Source organism: Chiloscyllium plagiosum, unplaced genomic scaffold, assembly GCF_037043375.1.
Source record: "Chiloscyllium plagiosum isolate Xiang-an unplaced genomic scaffold, Cpla_swu_hap1 HiC_scaffold_32, whole genome shotgun sequence".
NCBI lineage: Eukaryota > Metazoa > Chordata > Chondrichthyes > Orectolobiformes > Hemiscylliidae > Chiloscyllium > Chiloscyllium plagiosum.
In genome coordinates this window covers 49,382,462-49,408,453 of record NW_028270170.1, presented here as the reverse complement: position 1 = coordinate 49,408,453, position 25,992 = coordinate 49,382,462, and the positions used below count along the sequence as shown (strand labels likewise).

Sequence of the window (25,992 nt, the reverse complement as noted above, 5' to 3'; positions counted from 1 at the left end):
ACACACCTGGACATTAATGACCAACACTGCAGTGACACACCTGGATATTAATGATCTACACTGCAGTGACACACCTGGATATTAATGACCAACACTGCAGTGACACACCTGGATATTAATGATCTACACTGCAGTGACACACCTGGATATTAATGATCTACACTGCAGTGACACACCTGGATATTAATGACCAACACTGCAGTGACACACCTGGATATTAATGATCTACACTGCAGTGACACACCTGGATATTAATGACCAACACTGCAGTGACACACCTGGACATTAATGATCTACACTGCAGTGACACACCTGGATATTAATGACCTACACTGCAGTGACTCACCTGGATATTAATGACCAACACTGCAGTGACACACATAGACGTTAATGACCAACACTGCAGTGACACACATAGACGTTAATGACCAACACTGCAGTGACATACCTGGACATTAATGACCAACACTGCAGTGACACACCTGGACATTAATGACCAACACTGCAGTGACACACCTGGACATTAATGATCTACACTGCAGTGACACACCTGGATATTAATGACCAACACTGCAGTGACACACCTGGACATTAATGATCTACACTGCAGTGACACACCTGGATATTAATGATCTACACTGCAGTGACACACCTGGATATTAATGATCTACACTGCAGTGACACACCTGGATATTAATGACCAACACTGCCGTGACACACCTGGATATTAATGACCAACACTGCAGTGACACACCTGGACATTAATGACCAACACTGCAGTGACACACCTGGACATTAATGATCTACACTGCAGTGACACACCTGGATATTAATGACCAACACTGCAGTGACACACCTGGACATTAATGATCTACACTGCAGTGACACACCTGGATATTAATGACCTACACTGCAGTGACTCACCTGGATATTAATGACCAACACTGCAGTGACACACATAGACGTTAATGACCAACACTGCAGTGACACACATAGACGTTAATGACCAACACTGCAGTGACATACCTGGACATTAATGACCAACACTGCAGTGACACACCTGGACATTAATGACCAACACTGCAGTGACACACCTGGATATTAATGATCTACACTGCAGTGACACACCTGGATATTAATGACCAACACTGCAGTGACACACCTGGACATTTATGACCAACACTGCAGTGACACACCTGGATATTAATGATCTACACTGCAGTGACACACATGGATATTAATGACCAACACTGCAGTGACACACCTGGACATTAATGACCAACACTGCAGTGACACACCTGGATATTAATGATCTACACTGCAGTGACACACCTGGATATTAATGATCTACACTGCAGTGACACACATGGATATTAATGACCAACACTGCAGTGACACACCTGGACATTAATGACCAACACTGCAGTGACACACCTGGATATTAATGATCTACACTGCAGTGACACAACTGGATATTAATGACCAACACTGCAGTGACACACCTGGACATTAATGACCAACACTGCAGTGACACACCTGGATATTAATGACCAACACTGCAGTGACACACCTGGATATTAATGATCTACACTGCAGTGACACACCTGGATATTAATGACCTACACTGCAGTGTCTCACCTGGATATTAATGACCAACACTGCAGTGACACACCTGGACATTAATGATCTACACTGCAGTGACACACCTGGACATTAATGACCAACACTGCAGTGACACACCTGGATATTAATGATCTACACTGCAGTGACACACCTGGACATTAATGACCAACACTGCAGTGACACACCTGGATATTAATGACCAACACTGCAGTGACTCACCTGGATATTAATGATCTACACTGCAGTGACACACCTGGATATTAATGATCTACACTGCAGTGACACACCTGGATATTAATGACCAACACTGCAGTGACACACCTGGATATTAATGATCTACACTGCAGTGACACACCTGGACATTAATGACCAACACTGCAGTGACACACCTGGATATTAATGATCTACACTGCAGTGACACACCTGGATATTAATGATCTACACTGCAGTGACACACATGGATATTAATGACCAACACTGCAGTGACACACCTGGATATTAATGACCAACACTGCAGTGACACACCTGGACATTAATGATCTACACTGCAGTGACACACCTGGATATTAATGACCAACACTGCAGTGACACACCTGGACATTAACGACCAACACTGCAGTGACACACCTGGACATTAACGACCAACACTGCAGTGACACACCTGGACATTAACGACCAACACTGCAGTGACACACCTGGATATTAATGATCTACACTGCAGTGACACACCTGGACATTAACGACCAACACTGCAGTGACACACCTGGATATTAATGATCTACACTGCAGTGACACACCTGGACATTAATGATCTACACTGCAGTGACACACCTGGATATTAATGATCTACACTGCAGTGACACACCTGGATATTAATGACCAACACTGCAGTGACACACCTGGATATTAATGATCTACACTGCAGTGACACACCTGGATATTAATGACCAACACTGCAGTGTCACACATGGATATTAACGACCAACAGTGCAGTGACACACCTGGACATTAACGACCAACACTGCAGTGACTCACCTGGATATTAATGATCTACACTGCAGTGACACACCTGGATATTAATGATCTACACTGCAGTGACACACCTGGATATTAATGATCTACACTGCAGTGACACGCCTGGATATTAATGATCTACACTGCAGTGACACACCTGGATATTAATGATCTACACTGCAGTGACACACCTGGATATTAATGACCAACACTGCAGTGACACACCTGGATATTAATGATCTACACTGCAGTGACACACCTGGACATTAATGACCAACACTGCAGTGACACACCTGGATATTAATGATCTACACTGCAGTGACACACCTGGATATTAATGACCAACACTGCAGTGACACACCTGGATATTAATGATCTACACTGCAGTGACACACCTGGACATTAATGACCAACACTGCAGTGACACACCTGGACATTAATGATCTACACTGCAGTGACACACCTGGATATTAATGACCAACACTGCAGTGACACACCTGGACATTAACGACCAACACTGCAGTGACACACCTGGACATTAACGACCAACACTGCAGTGACACACCTGGACGTTAATGACCAACACTGCAGTGACACACCTGGACATTAACGACCAACACTGCAGTGACACACCTGGACATTAACGACCAACACTGCAGTGACACACCTGGATATTAATGATCTACACTGCAGTGACACACCTGGACATTAACGACCAACACTGCAGTGACACACCTGGATATTAATGATCTACACTGCAGTGACACACCTGGATATTAATGATCTACACTGCAGTGACACACCTGGATATTAATGACCAACACTGCAGTGACACACCTGGATATTAATGATCTACACTGCAGTGACACACCTGGATATTAATGACCAACACTGCAGTGTCACACATGGATATTAACGACCAACACTGCAGTGACACACCTGGATATTAATGATCTACACTGCAGTGACACACCTGGACATTAATGACCAACACTGCAGTGTCACACATGGATATTAACGACCAACACTGCAGTGACACACCTGGATATTAATGATCTACACTGCAGTGACACACCTGGACGTTAACGACCAACACTGCAGTGACACACCTGGACGTTAATGACCAACACTGCAGTGACACACCTGGACATTAACGACCAACACTGCAGTGACACACCTGGACATTAACGACCAACACTGCAGTGACACACCTGGATATTAATGACCAACACTGCAGTGACACACCTGGACATTAATGATCTACACTGCAGTGACACACCTGGATATTAATGACCAACACTGCAGTGTCACACATGGATATTAATGACCAACACTGCAGTGACACACCTGGACATTAATGATCTACACTGCAGTGACACACCTGGATATTAACGACCAACACTGCAGTGACACACCTGGATATTAATGACCAACACTGCAGTGACACACCTGGATATTAATGATCTACACTGCAGTGACACACCTGGATATTAATGACCAACACTGCAGTGTCACACATGGATATTAACGACCAACACTGCAGTGACACACCTGGATATTAATGATCTACACTGCAGTGACACACCTGGACATTAATGACCAACACTGCAGTGTCACACATGGATATTAACGACCAACACTGCAGTGACACACCTGGATATTAATGATCTACACTGCAGTGACACACCTGGACGTTAACGACCAACACTGCAGTGACACACCTGGACGTTAATGACCAACACTGCAGTGACACACCTGGACATTAACGACCAACACTGCAGTGACACACCTGGACATTAACGACCAACACTGCAGTGACACACCTGGATATTAATGACCAACACTGCAGTGACAAGTGATTTATCCGCAGTCCGTCAACAGAATGAGTTGGTATAATGGCAACAGATCCATCAGCAACGAAATGGATTTATTATTCTGCGTGGGTTTCCTCCGGGTGTCCGGTTTCCTCCCACAGTCCAAAAATGTGCAGGTTCGGTGAATTGGCCATGCTAAATTGCCGTAGTGTTAGGTGAATGGGTAAATGTAGGGGAATGTGTCTGGGTGGGTTGCGCTTCCACGTGTCAGTGTGGACTTGTTGGTCCGAAGTGTCTGTTTCCACACTGTAAGTAATCTAATCTAATCTAAAAGTAAAAGCAAGGAAATCTTCACTGATTGCAGTAAAGGGTTAGGCAGATATGTGGAACACTCTCTGAAGAATACTGACAGAGAGGAAGTTTAGTAAAGCGCAGTAAGAATGGCACTTCTGCAATACCTGCACAAATTTCTCTATTTCTTCCCAGGATGTATATAATGCAAATACAGTGACCGTGTACAAGAACAAGGATGAATGCAGGGAATGCAACAACTATTCAAGCACCTCCCTGCTGAGTAGATCCCTTTGTCAGAGTCAAGTTTTGAGTGGTGCTGGAAAAACACAGCAAGTCAGGCAGCATCCGAGGAACAGGAAAATCGACATTTTGGGCAAAAGCCCTTCATCAGGAAACATCAATTTTCCTGCTTTTCAGATGCTGCCTGGCCTACTGTGCTTTTCCAGCATCACTCTAATCATGACATTAATCTCCAGCATGTGCAGTACCCCCTTCTGCCCTTTGTCAGAATGCAGATCCTGGCTGAACATATCAATCCCTGACCTCAGTGTGATTTCACAACTGAAAGTCCTACCGTTGACATGTTCTTCTTGATCCAGCAGCTGCAAAGAAAAACTGAACAAAGGAGCCTACTGTATACTGCCTTCATCGATATCAGCAAAGCTTTCGAGAATGTGAGCAGCGATGGTCTATTGAAAGCTGCTGGAGAAAACTGGCCACCCAGCAATCTATTCAGTTCAGTTCCTCTTTCCATGACACCATGATAGGTTAATTCAGCTATGACAGGGCAACATTGGTGGGTCAAAGAGGCTTGTGTTCTTATGCTTCCAGGTTTCAGGCTTACAGAACAGAACTGACAGAAAGTTGATCAGCCTTGCCCACCTACAATCCAAGGCAAAGGTGCATCTGTTTTCCATGAAGCGTTGCAGTACTCCAACAATATTTTTCTGATATTTCTTGCTGAGGAACACCTTCACAGAAAATAGCAGATGCTTTCATTGGTGCAAAGAGCTTGGTTTGACCATCAGCATTGGGAAGACATGTTATGGGTAGGATGTTGGTATCTATCAGCATTGATGATGTGATGTTGGAGGTTGCTGATAATTTCACATAACTAGGCTCCACAATCATCAGCGTTCTGTCACTTGATGCCGAAATCAATACAGGCAAATGTAAAATCTTCAGTTGTTATGGTCAAGTTGAGTAACAGACTGTGAAAAAAAGCTAACTGCAAACCAAATTCCAAGCTCATTAAACCAGCATTCTCAGCTCACTCCTCACCAGTGGTGAGATCAGAACAATACGTGGCAGGCAGGAGAAAATGCTGAACAGTTTCTGGCTTGGCTTAGACTTATCTTCAGTACGTATTGGAAAGACAAGCCCACCAACACAGAGGTAGCAGAGCATGCTAATTTTGTTAAAAGAAACACTACATGACCAGCAGAGATGATGATGTACCAAATAGTTTGTGACTTACCGCAGTGGCGCATAGTAATTTGCAGAACAGGTTCCCTGTCAGCGGATAAATCTTATACACAGAGGTGCCCAGTGCAAAAATCACTGAAAAACATGACATGTTCGCTTAGACAAGGACGGCTAACTCTCAGCCACTCATTCCAAAAACACTTGTTTGTTAATTTAGTCTTACCTTGTTCTCTGTTTATCTTATGCTCAATGATATTAGACTAGAAAGGATCGAGGTTAGTTATGCACAGGTATTATCAATTCTAGAAGGAGTGAAAGTATGCAAGTCCCCTGGGCCAGATGGGATTTATCCGAGGATTCTCTGGGAAGCTATGGAGGAGATAGCAGAGCCTTTGGCTTTGATATTTGAGTCATCATTGTCTACAGGTTTAATACCTGAGGACTGGTGGTTTGCAAATGTTGTGCCCTTGTTCAAGAAGGACAGCAGAGATAACTCAGGTAATTATAGACCAGTGAGCCTTACTTCTGTTGTAGGAAAGGTTTTGGAAGGGGTTATAAAAGAGAGAAGATTTATAATCATCTAGCAAGCAACAATTTGATTTCAGATAGCCAACATGGTTTCGTCAAGGGCCGGTCATGTCTCACAAACCTCATTGAGTTTTTTGAGAAGGTGACCAAGCATGTAGATGAGGGTAGGGCAATTGACGTGGTGTACATGGACTTCAGTAAAGCCTTTGATAAGGTTCCACATGGTAGGCTGATGGAGAAAATGCAGAGGCATGGGATTGAGGGTAATTTAGCAGTTTGGATTAGAAACTGGCTTTCTGAAAGAAGGCAGCAAGTGGTGGTTAATGGAAAATATTCAGCCTGGAGTCCGGTTACTAGTGGTGTGCCACAAGGATCTGTTTTGGGACCACAGCTGTTTGTGATTTTTATAAATGACTTAGACGCAGGCATAGGTGGATGGAGTAGTAAATTTGCAGACGACACTAAAGTCGGTGGAGTAGTGGACAGTTTGGAAGAATGTTACAGGTTGCAAGAGGACTTGGATAAACTGCAGAATTGGGCTGAGAGGCGGCAAATGGAGTTCAATGCAACTAAGTGTGAGGTGATGCACTTTGGGATGAATAACAGGAAGGCAGAGTACTGGATCAGTGGTGTTGGAAGAGCACAGCAGTTCAGACAGCATCCAACAAGCAGCGAAATCGACGTTTCGGGCAAAAGCCCTTGATGAAGGTTATGTTTAATCTATCTCCAGTCAGCCTGCGTATCTCTGCATACTTTGATCATTAAGCACCACCCCCCCTTGGCAACTGCAGTTACAATGGAACTCTCATTGAATGGGGTCACAGTGGGAAATAGTTTGGGAAGCACTGCACTATGTTTGTTCCATATTGGGTCAACTGAAAAAGGTTAGAACAGAAATCAAACTTACCTAAAGCCAGTAACATAGCAATTGCAGGGACACCAAATGCCAGAGGGTAGCAGTCTGAATCATAACACTGGACATCCTCTGCAAGCAAAGTCAGAGCATTGTCAATTGTAACAGTAATGCACTCACATTCACTCCACTCTCCAGTGCATGTAAAATGAGACAGTACTTAGACATTGGTAGATATTAGTCACACAGTAGGACTTTCTGATCATACAACAAAAAAACAAAATATTGCATGGAGTATAGGGGGTGGCACAGTGGCGCAGTGGTTAGCACTGCTGCCTCACAGCTCCAGAGACCCGGGTTCAATTCCCACCTCAGGGAACTGTCTGTGTGGAGGGTGTAGGTTTGCTCGCTGAGCTGTAGGTTTGATATTCAGACGTTTCATTACCTGGCTAGGTAACATCATCAGTGGTGACCTCCAAGTGAAGCAAAGCTGTTGTCTCCTGCTTTCTATTTATATGTTTGTCCTGGTTGGGGTTCCTGGGGTTTGTGGTGATGTCATTTCCTGTTCGTTTTCTGAGGGGTTGATAGATGGTATCGAGATCTATGTGTTTGTTTATGGCGTTGTGGTTGTCCCATCGAAAAAAGCAGACCAAACACAGCCAGAAACCCTAACCACCTTACCATACATCAAAGAAGTTTCAGAAATAACAGCCAGACTTCTAAGACCCCTCAGAATCCTAGTAGCACACAAACTCACCAACACTCTCAAACAAAAACTAACAAACTTAAAAGTCCCATGGACAAAACCAACGTCATCTACAAAATTCCATTCAAGGACTGCCACAAACACTACGTAGGACAAACAGGAAGAAAGTTAGCCACCAGGATACACGAACACCAGTCAGACACAAAAAGACATGACCTTCTCTCCCTCGTAGCCCTACACACGGATGAAAAAAACCATTTCGATTGGGACAACACATCTATCCTGGGACAGGCTAAGCAAAGACATGCCAGAGAATTCCTAGAGGCCTGGCACTCCAACCACAACGCCATAAACAAGCACATAGATCTAGATACCATCTATCAACCCCTCAGAAAACGAACAGGAAATGACATCACCACAAACCCCAGGAACCCCCATCCAGAACAAACATATAAACAGAAAGCAGGAGACAACAGCTTCGCTTCACTTGGAGGTCGCCACTGATGACGTTACCTAGCCAGGTAATGAGACATCTGGATATCAACCTACAGCTCAGCGAGCAAACCTACACCCTAAACCTCAACCTGAGCTACAAACCTTCCAAATGTCTGTGTGGAGTTTGCACATTCTCCCCGTGTCTGCCTGGGTTTCCTTCGGGTGCTCCGGTTTCCTCCCACAGTCCAAAGATGTGCAAGTTAGGTGAATTGGCCATGCTAAATTGCCCGTAGTATTAGATGAAGGGGTAAATGTAGGGAATAGGTCTGGGTGGCTTACTCTTCGGAGGGTCAGTGTGGACTTGTTGGGCCGAACGGCCTGTTTCCACACTGTAAGTAACCTAATCTAATCTAAAAAAAATTCAATCACAAAGGTTTCATGGTGTAAAAGCCAGAGGTGGAAATGGGTATAACATAAAGACATGTGAAATAGGAGCAGTAGACCATTCTGCCCCTCTAAGTCGCCTCATGATCCAACAAAATCTTGGCTGATCTGCCCCAATCTCAACTCCATTGAACCAGGTCAGTTTAGATGTCAACTCCTTGATATTTCAAAACTCTACTGACCCCAATTTCAAATATTTTCAGTGACCTAGCTTTCACAACTCTCTTGGGTTTCCAGAGATTTACTACCCTTTGGGAAAAGAAATTCCTTTACGTCTCAGTTTTCAATTAGTGTATCCTTTGGCGATAACCATGTCCCTAATTCAAGATGCCCCCACTACAGGAAACATCTTCTCAACAACTACTCGGTCAAGCCCCCTCTGCAGACACTTGTACATTTAATAAGATCCCCCTCATTCTTCTAACCTTTAATGATTAAGGCTGAACATGTTTAGCTGTTTTTGACAAATTAACCCCTTTGTCACAGGGATCAGTCGAGTTGAACAGCCTGCATTATCTTTCTTAAGTGCAGAGGTCAAAATAGTGATGCAAGATAAAAACAATGACTGCAGATGCTGGAAACTCTGGATTAGAGTGGTGCTGGAAAAGCACAACAGTTCAGACAGCTTCCGAGGAGCAGGAAAATCAACATTTCGGGCAAAAGCCCTTCATCAGGAATACAAGCAGAGAGCCTGAAGGGTGGAGAGATAAGCTAGAGGAGGGTGGGGGTGGGGAGAAAGTAGCATAGAGTACAATAGGTGAGTGGGGGAGGAGATGAAGGTGATAGGTCAGGGAGGAGGGTTTTGGAAGGTAGCAAAGAGTACAATGGGTGGATGGGGGTGAGATTAAGGTGATAGGTCAGAGAGGATGGTGGAGTGGACAGGTGGAAAGGAAGATAGGCAGGTAGGGCAAGTCAGGGGGACTGTGCTGAGCTGGAAATTTGGAACTGGGGTGAGGTGGGGGAAGGGGAAATGAGGAAGCTGTTGAAGTCTACATTGATGCCCTGGGGTTGAAGTGTTCCGAGGCAGAAGATGAGGCATTCTTCTTCCAGGAGTCGGGTGGTGAGGGAGCGGCGGTGAAGGAGGCCAAGGACCTGCATGTCCTCGGCAGAGTGGGAGAGGGAGTTGAAATGTTGGGCCACAGGGCTGTGTGGTTGATTGGTGCGGGTGTCCCAGAGATGTTCCCTAAAGCGCTCTGCTAGGAGGCGTCCAGTCTCCCCAATGTAGAGGAAACCGCATCGCGAGCAACAGAACAATAAGTGATATTGGTGGATGTGCAGGTAAAACTTTGATGGATGTGGAAGGCTCCTTTGGGGCCTTGGATGGAGGTGAGGGAGGAGGTGTGGGTGCTGGGTTTCGCAATTCCTGCGGTGGCAGGGGAAAGTGCCAGGACGGGAGGGTGGGTTGTTGGGGAGCATGGACCTGACCCCACCCTCCTCTCATTTATCTCTCCACCCTGCAGGCACTCTGCCTCTATTCCTGATGAAGGGCTTTTGCCCGAAACGTCGATTTTCCTGCTCCTCGGATGCTGCCTGAACTGCTGTGCTTTTCCAGCACCACTCTGATCCAAAATAGTGATGCAGACCATCAGGTTCTAGTGACTTGTCTGTCTTAAATGCCATTAATTTTTAACATTCCTTATTCCTGTGATGGGGCTTATAACAAAAACTTTCCTCCTATTAGCACCTTGTTTATCTGTTAACTTTGAGACGTTTATAGCATCTTTCACCATGAAGACCGATACAAAATACAGGTTTAAATTATTTGTCAACTTCCTGTTCCCTATTATTAATTCCCCAGTTGCACCTTTCAAGAGTCCCATGCTGACTTTAACTTCTATCTTTCTTTCTCTATATACATAGAAGCTCTTGCTGTTTAATACCAATTTACTTCCATAATCAGTTTTCTCCCTCTTTATTAACTTTATCGTCTTCTGCTACTGATTCCTAAGAACACTCAATCCTCCAGCCTACCATTAGTTCTCACTGTCTTACATTTGAAACAACCCTAAATGCGGATTCTCTCCACAGATGCTGTCTGAGCTGGTCAGTATTTCCAGCATTTCTTGATCAGACTATAGTTATACAAATTAATAGAATTCAACACAGATCAGCTTTCAGTGCACAATGGCCAGACAGTGACATATATTGTTCAGAGACTGGAATAAATGGAAATAGGATTGTCCTCTGGTCAGGTGGTAGAGTTGCATTTATACTGCATTTTTATTTGCAATGAACTATATTGTTTGACAGACTCTCGGATACAAATCAACTGTTATTAGAAGACACTTGGCCAAACCCATAAATCCAAACGCTGAACTCATAGTAACTCTCCAGTTTCTCTTATAGTCACCCTTCCCTTCCTCAGTTTGGTTCCGACTTGAGTCAATGTCTCTACTGGACACACTACGCTCACTTCTATAGATTGTGAATGACTGTGAATTCTATTGCTTGTGAATGACTTGTTGATTTGAAATCAGACTAGGTTAGTCTTCATCCACACCATTTCTCATGCTTACTGGAGACTGATCTCAATCCATTGAGGTCAATTTAAGGCTGACAGATCTCCAAGCATCTGTCAAAACTATCCCAGAGCTGGCTATGGAGGACTGCATTTGAATGGCCTCCCTTTTATGGGATATCTGTCCCGACAACATAATTACAGAGCTTGCCAGGAGTGAACTTGTGAAACAGTTTACCTCTGCAAGCAAAGATTACCAAGTGACATTACCACCACTTCACTTCCTCACCGATCCTCCTTACCTCTCAGGATGGGGATGGTAATTCCTGCAAGTAAAGCTGCTAGGTTCATGGAAAAATAGAAGAATGAAAAGTACATCCGGTAACCTTTCTCCTGCGGAGAATAAATATACCCAGTTAGTAACTGCAGAGTCTAGTCTGCACTACTGCCTAGCACTGATACTATTTACATCTCAATCTAACTGGCTTTGTTCCTCTGGCCAATTTACTCTCAGTGGCCAGTTAGATTGAAGTAGTTAATTAGCTATAAAGTATGTTCTGGGGTCAGAACTCAATCAGGTCAGGATTCAGGATGCATGCCCGCCTTTACATTAAGTTACTGTCTCAGCTTTAATATAAAACTGGTTCATCTCTTCTTCTCAAACAGCACAGAAACAGACCCTTCGGTCCAACTCATCTATGCCAAATAACATAAGTCAGTGTTGCTGCTGCATCTGCATCAGTTTGATTCCCAGCTCCTTTAGGAATGATTTATGTGAACACCGTGATACTTCTGAACAATGCGGTGAGGTACAGTGTGTCAACCTTTCCTTATATTAACAACAGGCTGATTTTTTTCTCCACACTGTTGGATGTTTTATACAATAAAACGGCTTATTACATATAATTTGATATAATTTACAACAAAGAAATAGGCCATTTGGCCCATCTGGTCCATGTTGGTACAAATGCTTTGCACAAGCTGCTTCCTATTTAATCAGTAAATCTTCTCATTCCTCTCTCTTTCATCTAGTTTTCACTTAAAAGTATCAATGCCATTCCAAGCCATTCTCAAAAACACAGAATCAATATACTTACCTCTTTCCCACCAATCTGATCAGCACCAAAGGGTGACATACTGGATCTGATTCCACCGGAACCCAGGGAAATGAGGAACAGCCCAGTATAGGCACCCACCCTACAATCAGAAAGAGAGTCCAGTCAGTGATTACTGAGTAGACGTGATGTAGGGGCATTGGTACACTGATATATTGATACATACTGATGTGACATGGATAGACAGTGCAGTAGGCTAGGGCCAATTTTATTAAATATATGATACAGAGAGTTCAGCGGGAGGTTAAGGTGAATTTCAAAACTGGTCCTCATCCCCATTAAGCAGCACTGTACCCCATCAGGAAATGATGGAACATCATTGTGGTAAACAGGACCAGCAACAGGTTGGGAGTTTAAAGGTACTTGAGACTGTCCACTGACATGAAGTGAGCATTGGAGATGGCAAGAGTTTGAACAAAGGCTGCTGCAATGAGAAGGAGAGACAAAGGCAGATCAGCAGCCCAGCTGCAGAAAGTTAACATTAATACTCATTGAGGCCTTCTTTGCCCCTTCTTCTGTCTCCTGTCAACTCCTGTTATCCAGTTCAACCCAGTGTGTGATTTCTGCTATTTTAAAATGGGATTGCAATGCCAATAGTATTGGCATCAAGCACAAATCTTTCATATAAAGTAAGTACCTGTCTGCTAAGGGTTGGCAACCCTGAGGGCACTTAAGGTAGTGGAGGACAGGTACACTATCTGATACCTTCCCCCATTGCCCTTTCACCAGCTGGACACACCCACAACAATACCAACCTGTGCAGAACGGTAGCATTAAGGTCAACCCTTGTGCATCACTGGAAACCACCACAGGCTCTGGTGGACTGCCAGTCTTTGCTTTTGGACAAGAATATCAAGTATCAATCACTTTTCCAAACCAAGAGACAGAGTCTCATAACAGATATCAGATGCCAGAAAAAACTATCCAAGATTACAAACCTCTCCTCAAAAGTCCTTAACAATTTCTGCAGTGGCCATCATGGAATTTCCATTGTCCATTAACCCAACCCTCCAAACTCTGTTCAGAGATCCTTCGTTCAGTACTGGATGTTGTATTATATCTCACGGTCAGTACACCTTTAAGACACACAGTATGTCAGTATGTCTTTAAGAGCTGGGCATGTGATATCAAAGCATCAGAGCATGTGACTTGAGACTATAAAATTCACTAAAGAGGAGGAGAACAGCAGCAGACTCCACTTCCTGGATGGCTTTGTGGAATACACACCTATCGGGGAACTCCAGTCCAGTATGTACAGGAAGGAACACTCATACAGACCAGATACTGAATTATAACAGCAACCACCTCAGCATCCACAAACAAAGCTGCATTAGGACACTATTTAAATGGACACACTGCAGCAACCCAGAGCTTCAGAAGGCAGAACAGCGGCACCTATTCAAGGGATTTAAATAACAGGTATCCCAAGAGCCCTATCCTCCAGTACTTATGCAACAAACCTAAAGAAGAAAGAACTACACAACCAGACATGGTAGTGACCATACCATACATCAGGGACGTCAGAGATAACTACCCAACTATTCAGACCCCTAGGAATCTTATGGCCTACAAACGAGTAAACACTTTTTTCACCAGCGCATCACTAAGGTTAAAGACCCGAGACCACATTCAACAGGACGAGCAAGATAGCCTGTATGGACTGTGAAAAACACGACGTAGGACAAAGAGGAAAAAAACTGACTACCCGTGAGCACTAACATCAGCTCACCACTGCCAGACATGATCAGAACTCTCTCATTTCCACCCATGCAGACAGTGAAGGACACAAATTCAACTGGAATAATGTAACCATCTTAGCACAGACCAAACAGAGACATGTCAGGAATTCCTTGAAGTTAGGCACACCAATCAGAACTCAATCAATAAACACATTGAACTAGACCCCACATACAAACCACTCAGATACAAAACCAGAGGTACCAGAAAACAGTGACAGATAAATACCAGGTGGGACAGAGCACCAATGCTTCACCAGGGGCACTGACGATGTCATCTAACGAGGTGACAAAATATCTGCAGAAAAACACATCAGCTTGGTGAACAACCTACGACCTCACTATAAAGCTCTCAGGTGGAATCTTAATTCTAACCTCTTGAAGCATGACAGACTACTAAAAATATACGCTTCTGCTATAATGAATAGCTTAATACCAGCCCAAACACTTGTCTCAGTGAATATATGCTCTGCATATATTAGCCAGCTGCAATAAACATCTGTTGCATCTTTTAATATCATGTTATGCACATTGGATTTTGTAAATTAGCAGGGATAACAAAAGCATTGCCTCATCAGGTAAAGTTAAGCTGCCTGAGGCAAAACCCAAATCACTGGACAGACCTGCAGGGAAATGGTGGGGGTCAAATTGCCCACCAAACCATCCCGGTGAAAGATGACTAGATTATCTGAATAACATGCAAAGCCCAGGAGCAGGGTAAGACAGAACACACAACACTGGTCAGTCATTCTCAGTTTGCCAGTGCCAATGGATACTTACGAGACCTGACTGACATTCTTTAGAAGGTGATTGAAAGTTTACTCCTATTATGGTTTCAGTGAGTGACAGGGCTCCAGGTTAGAGTTCAGCCAAATTGTGTTCATTCCACATCCAAGGCATTTAGCATGAGAGAGGCTGGGATCTAGAAAAATCCGGTTAAAGAGTTTCACCTCCTTTTACTCCCCCGCCCCCTTGCTAGCTTCTTCCTTCAGGCAATCTGGTGAATGTTTGGGGTGTGCAGCCATATCCCATAATAGCCAACCTCCATTCTCTGCTCAGCAAAGACTCGAAGCTGAGAACAATTCCAACACATATCAACGAGGTTCCCTTCTGTCAGCTCACACCAAGAGCAGGTCCACAGGCCTGTGAACATCCAGGCTCCCTCTGCCAGGTCCCAGGGTCTAAGGAAAATTCAGGTTGGGGGTGGGGCAGGGTGGTTAATAGTTGCTTGGCCAATACAATGGTCCTCACCAGTTGGGCACTTCCATTTTCTTTATATTGTGGGATATAGGTGAATTAATGTTATTTCTGCAAATTATAAGTTCTGATACAGAGTAAATGAATTCACATTAGTTTGGGATTGTTTCGGATGAGAGCTGACTTAGCAAGAATGAGGAAATATATAATCCGTTACAAAATGGTATGTTAGCATGAGACGTGATTACAGAAAAATGGTAGAAATACAGGCACTAGATAAAATGCTGTGAAAAGAGGCCCTTATAAACATCTGTTTCCCCACTTGTACAGAGACACAGGAACAAACCCCAATTAAAAGGGCTTAGTGATAAGATGCTGTGAGGGGCAGCGCAGATGGAGGGAGCAGATAATGGTAAGCAAAGGATGGGATGACGTCAAACAACTTTATGGGGGAGGCAGAGATAGACATTTGTCACTGACAAGGCCGGATAAACAGAAGTTATGGGAGCAGTCTTAAGGAAATGAATGACGTAAGCGGAGGAGGGGGGCAAACAATGAAATAAGGAAAAATATGGGGATTCAAACTGTATAAATTTCGAGAGTTTGTTGGATTTGATGTGCATTTGTCATTGCCTTACCTGGCATTAGACATGGCACCCACTTGCAAGTGTACAAATAAACGACACTGTTTCAGATTTTTGGTCTCGGACTGAAATTATTAAAGCGAGTGAGCTTTTGTTTCTCACAATATTGACTGGGCAAAACACAGGGTGTCAAACAAGTAGCATGCCACATCCTGTAGTGAACTCAGGCGAGAGCTACCAGCAACATGGTAATGAACTGGGATCAGGGGGGAGGCACTACAACCAAAGGGAGCATGGTGGAGGCGAAGGACTTACTTTTGTGCACCCTAACAACTCACCCTAAGACCCGAAATCTAATTCAACATTTACATTTGGATAGTTGAAGTTGATCTGAATCCACAATGCCCTGTACTCTTGCAAAGTCAGTGTCTGACTCTATTTACACCTTCAAAGCCAGATTTTCAAATCAAAAGGGTCACAGCACCTGAAACAGTGTGGGAAATCTGGGCAGCTGGCAGTATGCCCCTTTCAAAGTGGCACAGCCTGCATTGTTGGGCTTAATGGGATGATGAAGCCGCTGACCCCATTCTGAGCTCATTCCTGACTCATTAACCCCAGATGAAAAGGGTGAGATTAAGGCCAAGGAGGGTGAGAATGAAATGTAAATGGTGAAATGAAATGAAGGATCACTGTTGGTCACTCTGGCCTTGTTCCCCATCCCAGGCACACTCAAGAAAATTTCTTATACTCACACAGACTGTCCCATCTCTCCGGGTATCGCAGTCGCTGACAAAACAATAGTACCAATAAGGTACACCACAGAAAGCATGAGGATACTCCTGTAATTCAAGGTTGACAAGACGTGGGTTGAATCACAGACACAGAACCAACTTGAAAATAGTATCTACTCAAATGGCAAATAATCCCTTTATGCTAACCAGACTTCGGTGGCTCTGTGATATAAACAGAATCATAGAATTCTGTAGCATACAAGGAAGTGATGACAGTCGTATTGTTGCTAGACTAGCAATCTGGTGACTGAGTTTCACCATTAAAAAAAACCTGGAATGAGAAAAGTATAATCTTTGCCATAAAGTTTAGAATCTGACAACATAGAAGGAGATTATTTGGCCAGGAGTTGGCTTTCTTATTGACCTATCTTATAAATGTGACTTCAGCCACTTTTTGCCCTATAGCCCTGTAAAGGTTATTAATTTCAATTACTTATCTGATGTATATATAAATGCAAAGAAAACCTCCTATTCTCTCCCCTTTTATAGTCAATTATCCTAAAACTGGGACACTCTCTCTCACATAGCCAATAGTTTTTCCTTGTTTAGTTCATCAAAATCTTCATAATGTGATCATATGGAATATTTGGAAGCTAATTTGGTAGTTATATAGGTAACTTAGTGGCGTAATATATGCACAGGATCATGTTACAGCGCTCCAGTAACAGATAATGGTAATACACTATGATAGGCTAGTTAAATCACTGATAGATGAGCTAATGCTAAAGACAATGGTGGTGTTATGTGATAGGTTAAGTGTAAAGTAGTCGACTGGTGTCGCAGAAGATGATTAGTTTAGAAAGACAAAGCAAGCTAGTATGATTGGTTACACTAATGCTATCAGGTAAATGCGGGAACTATAAACTGCAGAGAATCCAAGAAGGGGTGGGCAGTTGGGAAGCTATTTTCTGATTGTCACAGCTTTTCTTTGCAAATAATGATTTAACTTTGTGAAGGATTTTCTGCGCCTCCTGGTAATTCTCAGAGTATTGGATGATCTTTCCACAATAACCATCCCAATTAAATCTCCCTCAAACATTCACTACTGTAAATGAACAATCTCTATTTCCCAAAATTAGCCCAAATATTTCCATTAGCTTTGATATTCCATTTAACAAAAATCTATCAATCTTAAATTTGCAATTTCCAATTCATTCCCCAGTTTTAACACATCTTTGGATAAATTCAAAATTCAATTATGCTTTGTGTGAAGATGATCTTTCTGATGTCAACTTGAATGATCATTTTGAGTTTTTGTCTCCTCTCACACGACGGAGCCGTTTCTCTCAATCTACTCCAGCTACTCTTATAATCATCTTTGAAACTCAAAGAGATCATCTTCAAATTCTCTACAAGAAAGAATGAAAGAACCTCCATCCAGCCTTAGCTCTGGTTGGAAGAGTTCTGCAGTTCATACCTGTATCGCCCAAAACAGAAGTCTGAGAGGAAAGCTCCCACAATGGTGAAGGATGTGGAGAGGAAGATGAAGACATGAAAAAGGGAAGTAGCCTTGCTCTCAGATAGGATGAGTGCTTTTGTAAAATACAGCACCAGGATAGCTGAAACAAAACGAGCAGGTAGCAATGAGCATTCATGGATAACAATTACTGAGCTGGCTGAACAAAATTGCCTTGAACAAATCAATTTGTAAATTCATTACTTTGCAGTTATTGAGTCATAGAAATATACAGCACAGAAACAGACCCGTTGGTCCAACTCATCCATGCTGACCAGTAATCTAGTCCCATTTGCCAGCACTTGGTCCATATCCCTCCAAACCCTTCCTATTCACATACCCATCCAGATGTCTTTTAAATGTTGTAATTGTACCAGCCTCCACCACTTCCTCTGGCAGTTCATTCCACCACCCTCTGCGTGAAAAGGTTGCCTCTTTAGGTCCGTTAAAATCTTTCCCCGTTAAAACCTATGCCCTCCAGTTCTGGACTCCCCCACCCCAGGGAAAAGAGCTCATCTATTTATCCTATCCATGCCCCTTATGATTTCATAAACCCCTATCAGGTCACCCCCTCAGCCTCTGACACTCCAGAGAAAACAGCCTCAGCCTGTTCAGCCTCTCCCTGTAGCTCAAATCCTTCAACCCTGACAACATCCTTGTAAATCTTTTCTGAACCCTTTCAAGTTTCACAATATCCTTCCAATAGGAAGGAGACCAGAATTGCACACAATATTCCAACAGTGGCCTAACCAATATCCTGAGGAGAAAGTGAGTCTGCAGATGCTGGAGATCAAAGTTGAAACTTTATTGCTGGAACAGCACAGCAGGTCAGGCAGCATCCAGGGAACAGGAGATTCGACGTTTCGGGCACAGGCCGAAGAAGAAGGGCCTTTCCTGAAGAAGGGCCTGTGCCCGAAACGTCGAATCTCCTGTTCCCTGGATGCTGCCTGACCTGCTGTGCTGTTCCAGCAATAAAGTTTCAACCCTAACCAATATCCTGTACAGCTGCAACATAACCTCCCAACTCCTGTACTCAATACTCTATGCTCTTGTGACTCAATTGTTAGCACTCTTGCTTTAGAGTTAGAAATTATGAGTTCAAATTTCATGCCAGAGACTTGACATCAATAAATAAGCTATTAACACAGTCCCAGGGTGGTGTGAGATTTGGAGAGGAGTTTACAGGTGATGATGTTCCCATGTATCTGCTTCCCTTGTCCTTCTGAATGGTAGCGGTTGGGGATTTGGAAGATGCTGTTAGAGAGTCCGTGGTGGTTTGCTGCAGAGCATCTTGTAGATGGTACGTGCTGCTGCCACTAAACACAAGTGGTCAACAGCATGAACGTTTAATGGTGAGGGGGGGCAGGATGGAGTGAGCAATTTTGTCCAAGATGGTGTCAAGCTTCTTGATGTTGTTGAAGCTGCATTCATTCAGGCAAATGGACAATATTCCATCACATCCATAACTTACACTGTGCAGAAAGATAGATAGCCTTGGTTAGTTGCTCAATTCAGAATTCCTAGTCTCTGATGTGATCTTGGAGTGTGGCGCTGGAATAGCGCAGCAGATCAGGCAACATCGGAGGAGCAGGAGAGTCGATGAAGGGCTTATGCCCGAAACATCGACTCTCCTGTTCTTCGGATGCTGCCTGATCTGCTATGTTTTTCCAGCGCCACACTTTTTGACTCTTATTCTCCAGTATCTGCAGTCCTCACTTTCTCTTCTCACGTGCTCTTGTCCGGTCTTCATAGAAATCATCGAAAATGTGAGCTTCCAGTTTGAGCTCAAGTGGGTAGGTCTGTGTTTACTGGTGCACACACTGAAGCATAATGGTCTCATTATGTGTTGTAATAGTCAGGTCGTTAATGCCATACTGTCTGTGTCAGTCAACAAAGAGCTACCGAGATTAAGCCACCTTCCTGAACGAGTTCCATAGGCTGAAAGGTACTGATCAAGTAGATATCTGAGCACCTTTTAAATGCAATAAAAGTTTCTGCCTCTACCAACCCGAGAATCCCAGGTCCCTCTTGAATATAAAAGTTTTTTTTCATCTACAATCTGCTTTAAATCTATGTTTCCTGATTTTTGGCCCCGTTGCTAATACATATTGGGGCGGCTACAGTGGCTCAGTAGTTAGCACTGCTGCCTCACAGAACCAGGGACCTGGGCTTGATTCCAGCCTCGGGCTACTGTCTGTCTGGGTAGAGTTTGCACGTTCTCCTCGTGTCTGCGTGGGTTTCCTCCAGGTGCTCTGGTTTCCTCCCACAAACCAAAGGTGTGCAGGGTCAGGTGAAGTGGCCATAGTGTTCAGGGTTGTGTTAGATAGGTGCATTAGTCAGGGGTAAATATAGAGTAGGGGAATGGGTCTGAGTGGGTTACTCTTTGGGGGGTCAGCATGGACTTGTTGGGCCGAAGGGCCTTTTTCCACACTGTAGGGATTTTGTGGTTCTTGTGATAATCTATCCAAGCTCCTCAAAATTTCATCCACCTTAACCAAGTCAGCCATTCAGCCTTCTCCTTTCAAAGGAAAACAATTGTAGTTTATCCATTTTTGCCAATAGTTAAAGTTTTCAAGTCCTCAGAAAATTCTTATAAATCCTCTCTGCAGCCTCTCCTGTAATTTTTCCTGTAATGTGTGACCAGAACAGTAAAGAAGACCCAAGGTGTGGTCGAGGACAAAGTGAGGACTGCGAATCCTGGAGCTCAGAGTCGAGAGTGTGGTGCTGGAAAAGCACAGCAGGTCAGGCAGCATCTGAGGAGCAGGAGAGTTGATGTTTTGGGCATAAGCCCCTCATCAGGAAATGCTCTTGCCCAAAATGTTGCTTCTCCTGCTCCTTGGATGCTGCCTGACCTGCTGTGCTTTTCCAGCACCACACTCTCGACTCAAGCTGTGGTCTAGCCAGCATTACACAGCGATCCAGCATAGTCTCCCTGACCTTCTAATGTATCTCTTGGCTCATAAAGTAAAGTGAGTGCCTTCTTAGCCGACTTATTACCCCTGAAAGGTAACCTTTAAAGTACTGCAGATGTACACTCAAAGGTCCTTTTGTTCCACCTCATTATTCATATCTTCTCATTCATTGTGCATTCCCATTCCTTGTTGCACACTGCATCATACTACTCTGAATTAAATTACATTTTTCATTTCTCTGCCCACCCGACAATACCATCTGTATCTTTCTGCAATATCCTCATTCTCTTGGCATATCCTCTGCCAACCTACATTCCCTCAAATTGTTCCTGCTGCTGCTGGACCCCTGATGCCCATGTGCTGCAGTGACTTCCAGAACCAGAGGACAGTGTGCCTGCATGCCAGTCTCACACATGGACACCCCAAACTACTTTGTGGCCTCGAAGAGAGAATGCTGTTGTCAACCACAGGATCAATTTTTGTATCGTTTGTTAACCTCTTTACCAGCTCCCTTCATCTGAATCTCATTAGTATAACCTGCAAAAACAGAGCCTGAATATTGAGGCCACAGAAACCGCAGATGGAAACTGTCCATTATTATTCCACATTGCAGAATGGCAGGACTTCAGAGCTTTGAGTTCATCCACTGCTTGTGGGATTGGATACCTCTGTCCATGGCATGCAGTTTCCACTGTTTGACACATGAGGAGTCCTCTGTTGCAACTTCATTGGTTGACACCTCATTTTTTTCTTCCAGTTCATGACCTCCTGCTCTTTTCATTGTATCAGGACTGATTTCCTGGCTTGATGGTAATGGCAGAGTGCATGATCTGAAAATATATTGCTGGAAAAGCGCAGGAAGGACAGCATCCAAGGAGCAGGAGAATCGACGTTTCGGGCATGATCCCTTCTTCAGGAATGAGGATTCCTGAAGAAGGGCTCATGCCCGAAACGTCGATTCTCCTGCTCCTTGGATGCTGCCTGACCTGCTGCGCTCTTCCAGCAACACATTTTCAGCTCTGATCTCCAGCATCTGCAGTCCTCACTTTCTCCTAGAGTGCATGGTCTGCCAGGTACGTTGACACAGATTATGGTTAAACACAATTCTGCTACTGCTGATGCCTCTCTTGACCGTCCAGTTTTGAGCTGCTAAATCTGTTCTGAGTTTTGGACGTAGTTTTGCTCGATGAGCTGAAAGGTTCATTTCCAGATGTTTCGTTACCTTACTAGGTAACATCTTCAGTGGACCTCATGCAAAGCAATGCCGAACATTCCCGCTTTCTATTTATATGTTTGGGTTTCTTTGGGTTGGTGATGTTATTTCTTGTGGTGAAGTCACTTCCTGTTCCTTTTCTCAGGGGGTGGTAGATGGGGTCTAACTTGATGTGTTTGTTGATAGAGTTCCAGTTGGAATGCCATGCCTCTAGGAATTCTCATGTGTGTCTTTGTTTGGCTTGTCCTAGGATGGATGTGTTGTCGCAGTCGAAGTGGTGTCCTTCCTTATCTGTATGTGAGGATACTAGTGAGAGAGGGTCATGTCTTTTCGTGGCTAGTTGATGTTCATGTATCCTGTTTGTCCAATGTAGTGTTTGTTACAGTCCTTGCACAGTATTTTGTAAATGACATTAGATTTGTTCATTGTCTGTATAGGGGCTTTCAAGTTCATTAGCTGCTGTTTTAGTGTGTTAGTGGGTTTGTGGGCTACCAAGATGCCAAGGGGTCTGAGTAGTCTGGCAGTCATTCCTGAGATGTCTTTGATGTAGAGGAGAGTGGTTAGGGTTTCTGGACGTGTTTTGTCTGCCTATTTGGGTTTGTTCTATTCTGAATCTAACCCACTTCACAAAGTGGCAGTGCCACACAACATATCCTCAGTGCAAAGTTGGAACTTCAACTTCACAGGGATTGGGCAGTGGTCACTCCAACTAATGTTGTCATTGACAGATGTGATAAAAGGATTGGTAAGGACAGGGTTAAGTAGGTATTTCTTCAGTTTTAACGAAAGGTCATTTGACCTGAAACATTAACTCTGATTTCTCTCCACAGATGCTGCCAGACCTGCTGAGCTTTTCCAGAAATTTGTGATTTTGTTTCTGATTTACAGCATCTGCAATTCTTTCAGTTTTTATTTTCTCTTGCCGATTCTAACATTACATGTCACCAGCCCAATCTAGCTGAATGGTCCTTCAGGGCTCAGCCAGTTGGGTCAGTAGCGGTGAAGGAGACTGAAACCCCCACCGAGTACCTCAGAATGGAGGTCAATAGCTTTGCCTGTGTTTGACATGGTGGCATGGCCTTCACAGATTCCACAGTGAATACTGAGGGCTCCCACAGCCTCTGCCTCCCACTTCGTCACTTCCTCAACCCTGCTGGTGGTACAAAGCCCACACAGGTTGCGATCGAGAAGTCTATAGTGAGATGTGTAGGGAATGAGCCACCAATCTCTGGGTATTTATTTAAAACATTTCCGACCCCTAGTTAATAAAAACCTCAAATGAAGTGGTTATGGAATAACCCTCTGATTCCACGTTATTTCGAGAAGACCTCCAGCATCCCTAACCTCGATGGTATGTCGGGAACAAACTGTAATCCCAGATACTTAAGAAAATTTCCTTTACCTCGCACCCCAAAGTAGGTGATTTTTTCAAAGAATTCAGTGATCACGATGAAGACAGCAGCATTAGACAAGTCACAGAGTTTCTGAAAAAATAATAATGAACAATTAAATCAACGTCAGGAACCAACATTTGATGTGGTTTGGATGAAGACTATTCCGAAGTGGAACCCTTTCAGGATGCACCCTTGTTTCCCAGTGTTCTCTCCTGTTGGCCTGAAAACACCTAATTCTGGCTGGATAAAGGGATTCATTGTCCTTGCTACTGCACCAGAATCATCCCCAGGTCAGAAAAGGCCAATGGTTGGGAAACAATTTTTGTCAAGAGACATTTAAAAGAAACAATTGAAATAAAAGCCATGGAGTGTGACAAGATGAAAATGTAAGCTGTCTAGTCAAATATTTTTCACTGGCAGCATTTGTATGTCTAATAAATATTGAGTATATCATATCGAAGAAGTAGGAAAAAAAAACGAAGAAATTAATTTCTGAATTATAACATTTTCTGACATTTTGAACAATAATTTTGCTCGTAAAATCATCTTCCAAACAAACTTTAACTAAGGATGCATACAACCAAGACAGTTTTTTTTGGCTACTGATTCATGTGCTTTCAGTAATAAGCTTCTAATGTGATGCAAATTCTTCAGGGAGTCTAAGTAGCACCTTTACACATGAGTTACAACCTGGAGCAATGGATAGTGATGATAGATTCACCAGTTTCCCTCCCATCCCACGGCTAACGTAAAATTCCCACCACTTACTAACTACTTATGGCATGTGTTGGAAAGATTTCTAGTTTCCTGAACTACCATGCCCTGGAGTGAGACTCAAACCCAGAGGCAGAGATGATATCCACAGCACCACAAGGACGAAAACTTCTATTAGCCCATACAACTATATAGAAACAATAATGGTCACAGCTATAACAATTGCTCCTTCATTCAAAAGCATTACCTGTAGCCACATCATGGGTGTAGCCATACATTCAGGCAGGTCAATTCCTTGAAAGTAGAGTCGCAGGTAGATAGGAGAGTTAAGAAGGCATTTGTTTGTCAGAGTGTTGAGTATAGAAGTTGGCAGGTCATGTTTGGCTGCACAGGATGTTGGTTAGGCCACTTTTGGATTATTGTGTACAATTCTGGTCTCCCTCCTATCAGAAAGATGTTATGAAACTTGAAAGGGTTCAGTAAAGGATGTTGCCAGGGTTGGAGGGTTTGAGCTATAGGGAGAGGCTGAACAGGCTGGGGCTGTTTTCCCTGGAGTGTCGGAGGCTGAGAGGTGACCTTATAGATGTTTATAAAATCATGAGGGGCATGGATAGGGTAAGTAGACAAGGTCTTTCCCCTGAGGTGGGGGGCAGGTTTAGGGTGAGGGGAAAGATCTAAAAGGGACCTAAGCAACATTTTCACGCAAAGGGTGGTACGTGTATGGAATAAGCTGCCAGAGGACGTAGTGGAGGCTGGTACAATTGCAGCATTTGAAAGGTATCTGGATGAGTATATGAATAGGGATATGGGCCAAGTGCTGGCAAATGGGACTAGATTAGGTTAGAATATCTGGTTGGCATGGATGAGTTGGACTGAAGAGTCTGTTTCCATGCTGTACATCTCTGTGACTCTATGACTCTAGATATCTGGTTAGCATGGACGTGCTGGACCAAAGGGTCTGTTCCTGTGCCAAACATCTCTATGACTATATGACTCTAACTGGGAAGATAGTGGAGTATATAACCTCACTGAACTAACACACCAAAGCAATGTTCTGGGGATAATGGGCTCAAATCCTGCCAATGGCAGGTGGTGGAATTTGAATTCAATAAACATTTTGAACAAAAATCTAGTCTAATGGCAACCATGAACCTACTGTCAATGGATGTAAAAATCCATCTGGTTCATTGATGTCCCTTTCATGAAGGAAACTTGTTGTCCTTATCTGGTCTGGCCTATATATAACTTCAGACCAAAAGCAATATGGTTGGTTCTTACCTGTCCTC

At 43.6% G+C, this 25,992-nt stretch overlaps 1 protein-coding gene across 2 annotated transcripts in view; it reads right to left on the bottom strand.

Moving 5' to 3' along the window:
- The window catches only part of LOC122539648 (solute carrier family 15 member 2-like), a 213,708-nt gene that overhangs the window by 74,573 nt on the left and 113,143 nt on the right, over positions 1-25,992 (bottom strand). For both annotated transcript variants that reach the window (XM_087977989.1, XM_087977990.1), the window contains exons 4-10: positions 24,001-24,082; positions 18,435-18,576; positions 16,979-17,065; positions 12,692-12,791; positions 11,897-11,987; positions 7,606-7,683; positions 6,223-6,305 (exon numbers count right to left, since the gene is read on the bottom strand). In XM_087977989.1, the coding sequence (XP_087834115.1) occupies positions 6,223-6,305; positions 7,606-7,683; positions 11,897-11,987; positions 12,692-12,791; positions 16,979-17,065; positions 18,435-18,576; positions 24,001-24,082 (663 nt within the window). The remainder of the gene's footprint in view (positions 1-6,222; positions 6,306-7,605; positions 7,684-11,896; positions 11,988-12,691; positions 12,792-16,978; positions 17,066-18,434; positions 18,577-24,000; positions 24,083-25,992) is intronic.